This window comes from Dipodomys merriami, unplaced genomic scaffold (genome assembly GCF_024711535.1).
Source record: "Dipodomys merriami isolate MVZ:Mamm:240054 unplaced genomic scaffold, mDipMer1.0.p SCAF_13, whole genome shotgun sequence".
NCBI lineage: Eukaryota > Metazoa > Chordata > Mammalia > Rodentia > Heteromyidae > Dipodomys > Dipodomys merriami.
Genome location: NW_027202604.1, coordinates 34,442,285 through 34,458,247, shown reverse-complemented (window position 1 = coordinate 34,458,247; position 15,963 = coordinate 34,442,285). Strand labels below are relative to the sequence as shown.

General features: G+C 46.7%; 1 protein-coding gene across 1 annotated transcript in view; it reads right to left on the bottom strand.

Annotated features, from left to right (window-relative positions):
• Positions 1-289: 289 nt before the first annotated feature.
• Positions 290-15,963, bottom strand: part of Itpr1 (inositol 1,4,5-trisphosphate receptor type 1) — a 297,390-nt gene continuing 281,716 nt past the window's right edge. The window contains exons 61-62 of the mRNA XM_070018999.1: positions 10,017-10,178; positions 290-1,721 (exon numbers count right to left, since the gene is read on the bottom strand). Coding sequence (XP_069875100.1) covers positions 1,635-1,721; positions 10,017-10,178 — 249 coding nt within the window. The 3' untranslated portion in view covers positions 290-1,634. The remainder of the gene's footprint in view (positions 1,722-10,016; positions 10,179-15,963) is intronic.

Genomic DNA, 15,963 nt, shown 5'->3' with positions numbered 1-15,963 from the left:
CGTGGCAGCACAGGCGAGGCCCTGGACTGCAGCTGCCCGCTGGCACGCGCCCGGTGAATGACCATTGTATGAGGCTCTCCCCCATCCCTGAAATGCTTTTCCAGTGGTTTTCATCGGAGTTACCATAACAATACTTATTTATTTATTTCTCCTAATAATCGGGGTTCAGCATTTTCTGAACCAACCTGATCACCAAATTAGCTGTAGTTTAAATTAGTCCTGAGGCAAGTTAAGTAACTGGAATATCTTTGCAGTCCCGAAGAAATGACAAATGAAACCCATCAGCCACTTTTATTATTCTGCATCATTTATTAAATATTTTTATATATGCATTTACAAACTTGACTCTCAGTTCAGAAATCTGCTATTGATACGTGTTGAAACTTTTTTTATTTTTATTTTTATTTTTTGCAGAGAGGCTCTGGAGTAAAATGAGACCCAGGTACAAAACTAGGTAGCAGAGTTCCCTCACCCCTCTCATCCATCCAGACAAGAACTCGGTGATGAAGGAATAAAGCCAAAGCGCGGCTCTTTCACAAGAGGTCCATGTATGTCAGTGTTCAGTGTTCAAGTACGGATTCTCAGGGGACAGCTCCGATCTCAACTTCACATGGATGCACAGATTTTTCATACTTCGCCGCGGTAGCCAGATGGTTCCGATGAAGGAAAATACAACTCTACTGTTTGGACTAAAGAACCTGGAAACCACCATCGGTGTTACCTTATTTCCTCAGAACATGACATCTAAATTCACCCTGGACGTGATACTGGGTTGGCCAACAAATTCTCAGTTATCTCAAACAATACTTAAAAGGTTCCCTTTAAAAAAAGAGTTCACTAAAGTCTTCACAAGCTAAAGTGTGAGCCTCTAATATGGCTCTTACTTAAAGATGTAGTTTAAATGATAGATTTAGAAGCTTAAAAGTATCCTTGAAACTAAGGTTGTTTTTCTTTAAAATGAATGTTGATTGTACAGTTTCGAGACTTGGCGCATGTCACTAAGAGACAGAGGCACGGATGCTACTAGCAAGGAGAAAAAGCATCACCATAGGATAATTACATGGTATGGGATGCCCAAGGGCCTGAAACTCACTATTAATATAATTCTGGCAGCAGCATCATTCGATATTTAACCATTTATTACATAGTATTCACACACCAGCTTCAAAGATGGACACTCCCTTATTAGGGTATGCGGGAGTTACAAATTTGTCGTGATTACATAATTCATATTGCACAGTTTTGTATATATGTATATATATATAAATGACATAAATACTGGCTATACTAGTTTTTTAAATACAAAATACATGTCGTATACTTTTAAGTCAATAATCTGGTTCAAGTGCAAATCAGATGCTTTCTTTAGTCCTTCCAAGAAAGGCATTTTTTAAAATATATATATATATATTTTTTTTTGGCACAAATGAAAAGTCATCATGCCAACAAATCTACTTACAATACATATATCCAAACCTTTAGAGTAGCAATCATATACATACGGTAGAAAAACTGAGTATTTACAAATGTACTAAGTGTGGACGCAACCTCGGTGGCTGAAATCAGAAGTGATTAGCCGCACCCACACCGCTGATAACTGAAAAGGGTAAATACCACTCCTGTAGTGCATCTGCTTAGGCCGGCTGCTGTGGGTTGACATTCATGTGAGGAGGATGTCCTAGAAGGCCAATTCTTTGTTTCTGCTTCCTCTGTTCTGTCATCTGGAAAGTTAAAAAGTTTCATCATGAGACCTAGATACTTCCTGTGCGTCAGCTCATATGCTGAACCATAGATTGACTAAACTCTGTGGTTAGGGTTGGTACTGAAACCCACTTTCTACAAATACGAGTCCTGTCACCATCTCAAACACACAGAACTTCCAACACAGGGTCTTCCTAAGCGGGATGGGGGATTCTGTGGCCTCTTCATGCAACGTGACATTCAGAAGTACCGCTGCTACTTGTTTCATAACGAAACAACGGAACAGGACAAGCATGGGGATTCTTCATTGTTTCCCCAAACCATTTCCAAATGACCCATTGGAAAATGGTGGCTCGGGAGGAAAAGTGTCCACACGGCCTGCTATCAGGAAAGCTGTGTGTTTAGAGGAGATTGTGCCCACTTCCGTTAGGAGCTCGGGCTGCTTCCTGCCAGTGCTGCTTTGATGGGTGGTTAGATGGGGGAAAAAAACCCATCTAGTTCTCTATTTTTATAGATCTTCCTTGTGTGATCCTAGGGCTTGAACTCAGGCACTCTACCGCTTGAGTCACAGCTCTACTTCTGGCTTTTTGGTGGGTGACTGGAGGTTAAGAGTCTCACATACTTTCCCGCCTAGTCTGGCTTTGACCAGTGATCCTCAGAGCTCTCAGCCTCCTGTGTAACTAGGACTCCAGATGTGAGCCACTGGTGCTGGGTACCTTGTTCCCCGTGGAAGATGAGAAGTCTCCATTACATCTCCCCAAGGTCCAGAATGACTAGATGCTGTACACCATGTGCTGGCCTCCAGTGCCGCCTGTTCCTTGCCAGTCATAGAGATGGAAATTTCCTGAAGGCAGGTTCTCAGAACAAGTGCTTTCATAGCCCTTAGCAAGAGAGTAGTTCTTTTTTTGGCTGTGGAGCTAAGGGTGTTCTTGTATCTCTGCTCTGAATGTTTTGCATGTATTTGAGGGTACTTAATTCCCTGCATCAAGACTTTGCTTCACTCAGTTACTCCTGGCTCTGGCTCTGAGGCTGATATGTAAGTCAGTTAGGATAAAAAGGGTGTGTGAAGTATACAGGGGGTGAGACAGTACGCAAGTGGCTAACGGTTCCTTGCCTGGGGTTCTGGTTCCCTAAACTGAGAGGAGTCAGGGGAAGGGTAGAGGCCTAAGAAAGAATGTGGGCTTGGGATGAGACTATTTCCTTATGGTGTGTCATTTACCGGCTCAAAGTCTGTTTCCTTATTTAGGGGCGGCACTTCCTGTCTCCTGGCTACAGCTGACAGGACCGAGGGGTGCTGCTCACTTCCATGGCGGGGAAGATGCAGACATCTCGGTTTTCACGGAAACAAGTTTTGGTTCAAAACAGTGAGAGAACCTAACACAGGAGCGACTTGGCCAGCTGCAACTCCAAGGTGGCGTGGTTTTTTTGTTTTTCTTTTTCCAAAGCCTCCACGTTAAGAAGCTATTTTGAAGCTCTAGTAAAAATGCTTTTCCTTTTGTAATGAAGATGAAAAGCTGGACAGGGGTTGACTATTTCCATAAGGAAGCTTTTCCTGAAGCGTTTCTGCAGGGACCTGTGGGAGGGCGGGCCCGCGGCCTCTGCGCCTCCCTCGGGGAGTGGCAGGTGGCAGGGCAGGGGGAGGGAGGGGGATAAGCCACCATGATGCTCAGGCCAGGCCCTCACTCAGCTTACTGCCATTCAGCCAGAGCCTCCTTTTCCCCAACCCTCCATCTTGAGAGGGAATCCAATACAAGTCAACGGCAGCCATCTTGAGCTTCACATCCTATCAAAGTGCACTTCTGAGCTCTCTCAACCCGAAGACTTCCCCCGTGCTTGCGCTTCCTGTAGCTCCTCTAGTTTGAGAGGAGCTCCAATCCCCGCAGCCATCACCCGCTACCTTCTTCACCATTCTCGCTTCACTTTTCAGGCTGGCTTTCTACCCACCATCCTGTTCCCCCCTTCCTCCCACCCCAATCCCACAGCTCCCTCCCCAGTGATGAAATTAGTGGCCCGTTCTTTGGTCCTTCATGATTTCAAGCACCTAGTACCTATTCAATTTTGCTTCTGTTTTCCCCAGAAAAAAAAAAGGTACTTAAACTTCACCATACACTGCAGTCACCTGGAGGCTAAAGTACAGATGAGAGGACTCACAACGGGTCCCAAGATGGGGCCCAGGAGTCTGCCTTTCTAACAAGCTCCTGGATGGTGAAGATGCTGCCCGCTCGGGTCTTAGCTGTGAGGACCACTGTTCTTTGGGGGAGCTTTTCAGACCAGGGTCACTGTGGATATAGTTTTGTCTACTTAAGCGCTTAAAAGAAAGCACTGGGGTACACAAACCCTTTTTGTCCTATGAAAGAGGGAGGGCTGGAGAAGGCCGTCTGCAGCTGAGGATACAAGAGGCCCAATTTGTTTGATCCCATTTTGATCGCTTGGCCTTTAGGATGGCAGTCATGCAAGCTGCTGTTGTGACTTAAGTGACCGGTAAAAGGAGAAGGAATTGGGCAATGTCTAAAGTATTTGTGTCCCTCTGCCATCTAGTTATCATCCAATAAGTGGTGAGGGAACAAAAACAAAACCCAAAAATTCTAAGGACAAAATCTGACCAATGAACCAAGGCCATCGTTCCTGGCTACTGAGGTTTCCATCTCTCCTGCATAGTCTCATTATTTCAGGCATTATTAGCCCAAACCTGACTGTATGTGTGAATCAGTGCACACATAGTCTATCTACTCTCTCATCCCTCCATCCATCTCTATTCATCTCACTCTAGGGCATCATTACTGTCTGTTTCTATGACCTACATATCTATAATGATCAGAGCACATCCTTAGCAGAATTTCATATAGCATTCTTTCTGGACATGTGCAACAAAATTTGACTCCGTAACAATATTCATCAGAATCATTGTATAAAGTAACTGCATTCAAAATCTGAACACTGGCACTTCCAGTGTGAGTAGGGTGAAATGTCTGCGTTGCAGTGGATTAAAAGCCCTCAGAGTTCCGCTTGGCTGGGGCGGACAGTGGGTGCCACGCTGTTCTTCCTGTCTGTACACATAGAGAGAGCAGCTGGAGTGTCTGTAATGCCTCCTTCTGACTGCAGTCTGAACAAGAAGCAAAGAATATGTGTAGCTTTACAAATCAGATGCAGCTAAACATCCGAGAGCTCTTGCACGGAAACAGTCGGCACTGAGCACAAGTGAGCAAAATTTAATCTACTAACTCAGCCTTTAAGAGCTTATAGGCTGGCACAGAAAATAAAGTTCATCGACAGCACACGAACACCACAATATGGCTTACGAGAAACCTTACCAGTCTTTGAAAATCTGTGTTCAAGGCAGACACACAGTAAGGTCCTGGTTATTTAGATTCTAAATCCTAAGGAAACTCTAGCAATCAGAATTATTTTACAGCCCTATAAAAGTGGTCATGCACAGATGATGACCCTGAAATACTGAGAAAAATAAAACAAAAGCCTCTCTTGAATACAAATATGCTGACTTAATAGGAAAACATGGATATGGTTTAGACTTTTAGAGGTGTTTTCTAATGTTCTCTCATACCCGGCGAGCCCTGAAACCAAACTCTAGCCCTAGAACCTCTGAGAAGGTTGTAGCGTAAAGATTCAACTCGCCTCCTTCTATGTGCATGCTAATAGCCCACTCCCTTTCCGTCCTGCCCACAGGCCATGAGTGTGTAACACACTATGGATTCAACTCCACTCATCTCCTCTTTACTCATCTCCAAGTTGTAGAAGGCAGAGACTAGGTCCTCCTTGTTCTTGTATCTCCATACCTAGTATAGTGTTTGGCAAAATGTGTGGTTTTCCAAGTGTTGGTTGAAAGGAAGAAGTGAGTTAACCAGAACATTCTGCCATTCCTTGAGCATGCCATGCATTGTCATGCCTTTGCTCATGCCAATTCCTCTCCTGGGAAGCCCCTACTGCATTTCTCCACCAGCTCAAAGGCTACCTGTTGGTGGGATTATTGGCGCATAACGACTTCCTCACTCCAAGTCTCACACTGAACCAACTGCCTACTCTCCAGATGTTGCCCTGGTATTCTTTTGTGGTCCCACCACAGGGAAAAGAATGTGAACAGCATTCGGTGAGGTCTCTCGGATATTCCACTCTCCAGTTAATGGGATCGATCACCCTCTTGCATGAAAAGTGCAACATGCTAATAGGATCTGGATTTGTCAAGCACTTTTTATTCCTGGCAACAACAGATAAGGTTCGCTGTCTTACAGAAAGCCAGTCACATTTTCAAGAAAGTGAAGCCTTTGCTTGGTATTTGCTCTTTTGCATTATAAAGGAAACATGCAAAGAAATAGTAAGTTCTTACATTAGGTCTCCTCCTTGGAATAAGGATGTAAGAGAATCACATTTTGTATTCAGAATCTCTTAGTAGAGGAAACTTGAGGATGAGATGCATCATTAGTAATTCTAACCAACTATCCCTTTTTCTTTTTGGTCAGTCGTGGGGCTTGAACTCTGGGCCTGGGCACTATCCCTCAGCTCTTTAGTTCAAGATGAGCACTCTACCACTTTGAGCCACTTCCAGTTTTCTGGTGGTTAATTGGGAGATAAGAGTCTCATGAACTTTCCTGCCTGGGATGGCTCTGAACTTCAATCCTCAGATCTCAGCCTCCTGAGTAGCTAGGATTACAGGTGTGAACCACTGGCACTGGGCTCCTAACCAACTATTCTCGACAATTACAGAAAAAAGTGACACTGCTGCCCATGTTTTTACTTATACCCTCTTCTCAAGAACTTTTTCTCCCCCAATGGGAAGTATAAGATAACAACCACCAAAGACCTCAGTAACAGTGAGGATTAAAACTAAAGTCATCCAGATTTACACAACCATTGTTCTATCATCAGTTTTGGGGGCAGAAGAAATCTACCAAATATCTAAGTAATGAAGCAATTTTTATTTTCCAGCTTTTTTTTTAGACCAGTGAATGGCATTCTTTCATAAAATTGTTTTTTAAAAAAAATCAGTGGTTAGAGTTTCTTGTTCGTTAATCATGTGTGGGGCTTTTTTCTCTCTAATATTTTCCCCTCCATAGTACAGGAAGCCCCACAATTACTGCTCAGACGCAGTATTTCTCTAACAGATCTGTGTGACTTGTTATATGTAACCGTTTAAGAAGTCTTTATGAGTCTTGTAACACCAGACACAATAAAACTCACATCTATTCAACAAGTTGATTCTCCAGCAAATGCACTATGTGTTAGAAGTAACACCATCTTTAAAGGAGAGCCCTGGCTAACTTCTTGAGTAGAACCCACCTCCCCCCACCCCCCCAGCAGCTGGAGCGTAATTATCCTGTCATTCTGGGCACACTGGAACTCAACTAAATCAATCCTGGTAAAAGTGCTTGAGAATGTACTAGTGCTCTTCACACTTCTTTGTCGCCTATAATAGCTTCCAAGAAAAAAAAAAAGGCTCAATTTAAACATCATTCACAGGGGAAGAGTTTTTCTCAGGAGTGCTTCTAACTACCAACTTTTAAACAGACAGACAGACAGATGACAAAAATACAAACGGGGCTGGAACCAAGCAGTTTAAACCATATTGATTCGAATGTGAGTAAATATATCTTAGTGCCTACTTCATCAAATTTTAAGCCAAAATCTTGGCTTAACAGGAACACGTCTACCTTGAATTTGATAAATGCTGAGCCTGTACTACGCTCTGCTGTGTGTGTGTGTGTGTGGGGTGGGGGGAAGAGGCCTGGAGGCCTTGTAAGCGCATGACTTCTGAAGCGATCAAAGCTTTATTTAAAAAAAAAAAATGAGTAAGAACTTAAAAAAAAAAAAAAACTAACAGTCAACCATGAAAGGCAAACAGTACAGTGACAAAATAACACACACCACGTGACAAAACACATGTACCACATAAAAGCAACCCCACACTGCGTGGGGGGGGGTAGGACCCCCACTGTGGTGCCGTCATGTGAAGCTGCAAACGTTTCCTATGACCTCTGTGCATCTTCATCTAGAAAACAAGGGGTTGAGTAAGAGGGCTCCACGGTGGGGTCAAGACTGCCTCTAGCTATAGAGCTCTGTTCAGTCCCGGGATGGGGCTCACTGGTTTGCAAAGTGAGTCTTAAGGCAGTTTAAGAATCATGCTCAGAACAACTCAGCCCAAGAGACTCTGGGAGGCCAGGGATCTTCAACAGAGCCTGAGCTGGGCGCTGCTGGCTCACGCCTGTAACCCTAGCTACTCAGGAGGCTGAGATCTGAGGACTGCGGTCCAAAGCCAGTCCAGGCAGAAAAGTCCCCAAGAGACTCTTTTCTCCAACAAACTACCAGAAAACCAGAAGTGGTGCTGTGGCTAAAAGTGGTAGAGCACTAGCCTTGAGCTGAAGGGCTCAGGGACAGAGCACAGGCCCAGAGTTCAAGCCCCACGACGACCACCACCACCACCACCAACAAAACCCACAAAAAACCCCAAAACAACAAAAACAGGGGCTGGAGAAAGGGGCTGGCTTCGTTTTACTTCCATGCAATATCCCAAACACAGTTGTTTTGGACTTATTTTAAGGAAGTGCCCAATCGCTCATCTTAACAGAGATACCCCCTCCAGAACTTCCAGATGTGCTGCTGAGCAGCAGTCACGACCGATCCTGGACCGGTGTGTGGCCAGGGGCCTGCGTGGGCTGCTGGGCTACGGCCGCTGCAGTTTTGGTGTCATGGGCCAGAAGCACAGATGATTTCTCTGAAGAATGGCCCCAGTCTTTGTGGAGATCTGAGTAGCTCCTTAATTTAAGTCTGCTGTAGATCAGAGTCATCACATTTTGTTTTTTTGACACCTAATTTAAAGCATCTGATGTAACCGAGCCTCTTAATACCACAGCTAACTGAGGAAGAAACCCAACGTGGGCCGCTCTCAGGCTCACGGGCAGAGGCAGCTGCAGCGGCCGATGAACTCATACGTCAGTCTGGCCGGGTAGAGCATTTGTCAAACGTTTCACAGCAGGGCAAAAAAGGTAATAAGCAAACTAATCTTGTTAGATCTTTATTAGTTTTACTTATTCTGGTTATTATTCATTTTGGGTGGCTACCAAGCTCTGGGCTGTGGACAGCCTTCATCAATTAAGCCTTCTTTGCTCATTAGTCTGTTCTCGTTTGCATCTCAGGACACGTGAGAGAAAAGAACTTGCGCATCAAATGGTGTCTTAGGGCACAGTTAGGAATAATTTAGTTGGAAAATAAATATAACTCAAAAGAAGGCTTATTAAAAATGTTCTGTAAACCATCTCCAATATTGTGGAGGAGGTCTTCGGGATTGATACTGTACGCAAGAGTCATAAATCACCTGTGCGTGCACCTTGCAATTTACCTCCCGGCAGGCTTGCCTGGGATCTACTGCTGAGCAAAATTTATAATCTCATCTATGGAGTTGATTATAAAGCTTCCGGAAGCTCATATAAAAATGCTGAATTGTACCCATCTGTACATGATGATCCAGTTGGCCACAGGAAGCCAAGCTCAGGTCCCACCCCCCATCCTGGGTTCTAGTCCTTGACTGGGAACAGCAGCGTCCTGTTGCTAGGGAACCACCCGAGGTCTGCGGTGTGTTCATGTGAAGTGCATCGAAGGGGGATGAAATGTATCAGGTTCAGTACACACCTGCCCGCTGCCCCGCCCCAACCTCGGTCAAGGGGCACAGCCCTGGCTGTGCGGGTAGGGGTCAGGGTGAGCGCGAGTGGCCTCTCTGCAGCCTCAGACTCTGGGAAGGCAGGGACTGCCTTCTCTTACTGATGCCTGTTTCCGGCCAAGCACCTGGCCCGATGCCTCTCTTCTGGCAGCAACTCAGTACGCTTTTTGACAAGTGAATTAGGCCAAAAGGACTTTCCCCAGGACTATGGTTTATCCCTAGGATACTGAATTTTAAAAATAACCCGGTGAGATTTCAACCAGTCTGAGGATGATGAAGCAAGTAACTTTTAATCTCATCTGTGACTAAAGTAAAACAGGGTCTAGCTTGATGCACTTGTGTTTTTTCTTTCTGGTTCAGCACTTCACTGAAGTAGTTTGCATTTCCTCGCTTATTTTTGGTTTTGTTTCTCACATCCACACCGTGTCCCCAGCAACACTGAAAAGAGTCCCTGAACGGGGCGGGGGAGGGAGATGGAGGGACTGGCTGGCGGGTGGCATCTGTCCTTCTGTCCAGGTGCACACGATCACACAAGCATGACTCATTTTCCCCTCTCGTGGGGTTTTTGTGGTGCGTGGTGGTGGTGAGTGTTTGTGCGGGGGGTGGGAGGGGTGGGGGGTGGGGGGGTAGGACTCCCCCTCTTCCTTACCTGGTCCTTCAGTTCCGACAGTTGGCCAGAGAGATTGGTGACCAGCTTCATGGTGGACTCCAGCTTCTCCTGCAGGTTCCGCAGCTCGTTTTGCTCTCCCTCCGAGTCACTGCTCACCAAGGACATGGCCCGCATCCTGGGGAACCAGTCCAGGTTCCTTTCCTGGAACCCACAGGGGAGAGCGAGGGTGAGTGTTCTTCTTTTGGTCAAGTCATGGGGCTTGAACTCTGGGCCTGGACGCTGTCCCTCAGCTCTTCAGCTCAGGGTGAGCGCTCTGCCGCTTGAGCCACAGCGCCACTTCCAGTTTTCTGGTGGTTCATTGGAGATCAGGGTCTCATGGACTTTCCCACAGGGGCTGGCTCTGAACCGTGATCCTCAGATCTCAGCCTCAGTGTGAGCCACCGGCGCCCAGTGAGAATTATTTCTAATAGGGCAGAGGCAGGAAAGCCTTCACCGTGTGACTTTCCCAAGTGACATCCCTCATGACATTGCCTCTGTCGCAGTTACTGTTCTATTTTTTGACCATTTAACAACAATCTTTTTAGTTGTAACATAACGGAGCCCTTAATTCTTTCCTGCCCCCTCTTCCCCCGCCCCGCCCTGGCCTATTTAGAAACATTGTCCGAAGGGGTTTCACGGCACTGAAACATGTCCACTTGTGTGTGTGGTGCATCTTGGTCAGTGTCACGCCTGCCCCCTCCTGAACGTTGGTTTTTGTTTCACAGTCCTAGGGTTTGAACTCAGGGCCTCATGATCTGCGTCGGCCTGTTTGCTCTGCTGTCGTTCTAGCCACACTTTCAGCACCTCATCCCCCCCCAAATTCTTAGTTCTTAGAAGAGGAACTCACTATAAAATTAAATACAGGGGGGAAAATGGGTTTTCAAGTTAGAGTCCCAGCGGCAACTTTGACTACTGCCACTGCGGCTCTGACCTTTGCAAATGACTTTCATGGCTGACGAGCTCTGCCTTACGTTTGGGTGAAACAGGCAATGTGAAGGCAGCCATTTTTAGGTGCACAGGTTCAGCGGTGTGTTTTTCATCTTCCCCAGTGAGGCTCCCGCCCCGTCGGGTACCCGGGGCGACCCCCATCCTGCGCTCTGTCTCCGAATCAGCCTGTGTCAGTACTCATGTTGTGTATTTTACAAAACCCTACTCTAGATAAGCTATGTACAGATACTGGCAGTAAAACGAAGCTGAAGGCTCTGTGTTCTGGCATTAAGAGGTGTGTGTGTCTATGAGTTTGTGTGGGTGAAGGGGTTGTTAAGGGGCCAAAAATGAGGAGTGGGCTCCTTAACCGTGTCCCCAGCTTTTAGCTAGTGCACACCGGCACTCTGTCTGGGTGGATGTTGTCCACTAGTACAAGTCAGCCCTTCTGATGCCATTACTATACATGTGAACAGTATTTCTCACTGTAAGCGAAGTCTAAGCAACAGGAGCCAGGGACAAAAAGGGATTCATTCTAGATCTGTTTGCTATCATTCTCACCTGGACCTCATTGCTGGACCACACACAGAGAAAGTAGTATTGTCATGTTATGCATCTTATGAGTCAGCCACATTAGTATATTAGTACAGTCAATATTTTCTGGAGGTAAATATTTTTGGCTTTAAGGACCATCTGGTCTCTGTTACAACTAAACAACTACTAGGCTAGTATATACCCCGCCCCCCCCGCCTCTGCCCGGTAATATATAAGGAAATAGATGTGAAATATTCTAATGAAGCATTTCAAAATGGCGGTGGCAGACCGGCTTTGGCCCATGGCCAGAGTTTCCCAACCTCTGCTGTTTCTAATAGAAGGCATCAGCATAGTTAACATAAAAAGCCAAAATTCCATGAGCCTAAATATCACACATCGAGTGAGCTCATTCAGCTGTTCTGACCCAAGGCAATCGCGTAAGGTAGAAGAACCAGTTACACAAAATTTCAGAGGGCAAACCACCTTTCACTGGGGCATCACGTGGACTTGAGAGCAACTGAGTAAGACGCCAGGAGGGCGCACCAACTCCGGGAGCGCACTGCTCCACTGCCTCCTGGGAGGCAGTGCTGGCAGATACTCAATCCCCTGAGCGGAAGGTTGGAAGGATACAGGGATGGATTCATTCCTGCATGGACCCTGATCATCTAGGCTTAAACAGTGGCCTGAGTAGTCTGCAGCCACTACTGGAGGACAAATGCAGTTCCTATCCTCCCGAATGGAGAGAAGCGCTTGACTGGCATATGACTTCTAGCCTGTGCCCGCAGAGTCATGGGCAAAAAAATCATTCAACAAAATAGCCCATGTTTAAGAGGCTGCCTTATACATCTGCAGTGGGCACTGGTGAGTCGGGCCTGTCATCCTAGCTCTCAGAGGCCGAGATCTGAGGATCACAGTTCAAAGCCAGCCCGGACAGGAAAGTCCATGAGACTCTGAACCCCAATAAACCACCAGAAAGCTGGAAGTGGCGCTGTGGCTCAAATGGTAGAGTGTTCACCTTGAGCTGAAGAGCTGAGGGACAGTGCCAAGGTCCAGAGTTCAAGCCCCACGACTGACTAAATAAATAAATACAAATAAAAAAATTCTGAAGTGTTTCTTTGCTAGAGAAGTCACCAGCTCTCTACTATAAAGCCGCAGTTGACCTAGCACTGGTTAGATTCATTGTCCATCTATCTGCCCACCAAGAGAATAATATCCCCATGATCAAGAGTATGTGATGCCCAGTGTTCCAGAAGGCAGCATCGCGGAGGGGCTGACAGGGGTGAACAGCCCCTGCCACTAGGCTAACCAGCCCCTGTGAGAGGAGGAGACAATGACGACCAATCCGGCAGTCAACACTCAAAGCTGCACACCCAGGGAAGGCCAACCCCAGCTGTCAGAGGCCCTAGATACCCACTGTGGACTGTTAGAAATGTCGGGGGAACACACTGAGGAGGAAAGACCAAGAAGTCCATTTGCACTGTCTGACTCTGTAGAGCCTCCGGGCACACCACCCATTAAGATATGACAGAATGTGCCCATCCGCTGTCTTACCCCTGCGTGCCACCTCCGTGTGCACAATGCAAGCAAACCGAGGCTTCGAAAGGGAGAGTGACGTGGCCCCCGGGGTAGAGGTCAGACTAATGACTACTTTCTTTTTTTTGGCCAGTCCTGGCGCTTGTACTCAGGGTCTGGGCACTGTCCTTGAGCTGTTTAGCCAAAAGCTAGCACTCTATCACTTGAGCCACAGCTCCACTTCCAGCTTTTTGGTCATAATTGGAGATAAGGGTCTGATAGACTTTCCTGCCCGGGCTGGCTTCGAACACTAATGCTCAGATCAGCCTCCTGAGTAGTTAGGATTACAGGCATGAGCACCTACACCCAGTGAGTGGCTGTTTTCTATAGGAGATCCTGAGAATTATCTAGTGCTTGCCAATTGTAAGTTATAACCGAGGATAACTGGGGATATTTAATGCTTAACTTGAATTCACGTAAGAAGTATAAGCCTTGAAAGTATTTTTAAAAAATGTAACAAATTTTACAGATCCTTCTGGATCTCCACATGCTTGGCTCATGGGATACAACAGAAAGATAGAATGGTATCTCAGTGCAAGATATGAGCATGAGCCTCCAAGACAGCCCCGGTCGCTGCCTCCCGGACATCTTGAAGGGAGAAATGGCTTGGATACCTAAAAGGAGACAGGGCTCCTTAGTTGAGGAGTGGAGATCTAGAAAGAAAGAAAACAAGCATGCTACACAGCAGTGGAGAGGACCATTAAAAGACAGAACCAACTGCCAGCAACTGGATGTCTAGAACCCTCTCTGTGAAAGGGGCAGGCCCGAGCACGGTCAGTTCTTGGTTCTGCTGGTGCCAAAGGGGCGGAGGTGGAGGAAGCAGCGGAGGAGCTGGAGCTGGGGGTGAGATGAGGGAGACTGGCTCAGAAGTGGAAAGCATGGGGTGGGGCGGGAAAGAGAGGGAAAGGAGAGACCGGGGTGAGGACGTTCTGCCTCATCAGAACACAGAGCTAGCAAGGAACAAGGACTCACCTGTTGTAACTTATTATTGATGTGTGGATATATGCTGCGCAGCCTAAAAATGTTAGTGAATTCATCAGAAACTTGGCTCTCCAACCTCTCCTATGTTCATTTGCTTAGCAGACCCTCCATAAAAATAGGAAATGCAGATTTCCAAAGGAGACTGCATGAATGAGGTCCTCAGAAAATTCCAGAAGATCCATGCGTGAGTCTGCACACAGCTTAAAGTTCAGGGAGCAGTATGGCTTCCTAATCCTAATAACAAATGACTGTATAATGACAGGTAAGAATGAGAATTGCTTTCTGTGGTAGATTTCCATCTTCTTTCCTGGCGTGTGTGATTTCTACCCCTTCCTCCCAGCAAGGACTGTCTCTGAACAAACACAAAATGCAGGCTTCTTCCACTTCCTGAATGTGTATGTGTATGTGTATGAGTCTTGAACTCAGGAGACTGGGCACTGTCCCTGAGTTTTTGTGCTCAACGCTAGCACTCTACCACTTGAACCACAGCTCCATTTCTGAATTTTTGGTGGTTAATTGGAGATAACCAGTCTAGTAGGCTTTCCTGCCTGGGGCTGGCTTTGAACGGTGGCTCTCAGATCTCGGCCTTCTAAGTAGCTAGGGTGACAGGTGCGAGTCACCAGTGCCCTGATAGTTTCTGTGCCTAGCTCGGGGCCAAGCGCTGAAGATCCAAAGAGGAGAAGGATGCGGTCCGGCCCGCAGAGTACATTAGTTCAAGGACTATCCTATGGCCATGGTCTAGAGCAGGGCTCAGGCTGTGGGCTTTGCCTCTGGAGAAGCTCTGGCTCCAAGACACGAGTTGCCAGTGAGTGCTGACTGTGCGAAAGGGGCCACTGGTCACCAAGGCCGCCACCTGCTCCCGTAGTGAAGGAGAGGACTGAAATCCACATGCTTTTCCCTTGATTTGTGTGGCTATACTCGCACATCTGTATCCTGGGACATGCAGGTTCTATGGGAGGAGTACATAGGCAGCGTTAATGCATCTGAGGATCTTATCTGCAGGTTTAGCCCAGGCAGAAAAGTCTGTGAGACCCTTATCTCCAAGTAGTACCAAAAAGGCAGAAGTAGAGGTGTGGCTCAAGTGGCAGGACGCCAGCCTTGGGCAGAAACAGCTAAGGGAGAACACCTAACACCTGCACACCCTACCCCAAGGACCTGGAGTAAAGCATGAAACTGCAGTTAACTGTAAGGAGGTCAAGAGAACCCCTGCCCCTCCCCCTGTAAAGGTCACAGGCCTCTCGGGGCCATAAACTCTGACCCTGGGAAGATGCCTTCATCCTCCACGGTCTAGGAGACCTTAGATGCAAAGGAAGAACAGCAAAAGAAGAACTGGAGTTTCACCAGTCACCCCTGCCACTTCCTTTAATTCCTCATAATGAAAAGCTGGTGCAGGAAGGATCCCACAAGTTCCTAACTCACACCACACAGAATCCAAGCAGCCTGGGTAGCCTGCTCTGAAATCTGTAGACTCCCAAATTTGAGATCCTAGCTATTGCTAGTATTTTATTATTATTTTTTTAGTGCCAGTACTAGAGGCTTGAATTCATGGCCTGGGCACTGTTTCCTTAGCTTTTTGGCTCAGGGCTGGTGCTCTACCACTTGAACCATCGCTCTACTTCCGGTTTTCTTTGTGGTGGTTCACTGGCGATAATAGTCCCATGGACTTTTCTGCCTGGGTTGGCTTTGAACCATGATCCTTGGATCTCAGCCTCCAGAGGAGCTAGGATTACAGGCGTGAGCCACCAGCACGCAGCACTGCCAGTATTTTAATTAAATAATCATCTGGCCTGTCAAGTCAAATATCAAATTACCCAGTAGTTAAAATTAATTAGCAGTTCTAGCCAGACTGTTCTCTCAATTTCCAGTTGGTTTTGCATCCTGCTCATTCAGTGTGGTGTAACGCTCCTCACCAACAGGTTCGCCTCGGCACAGAAAA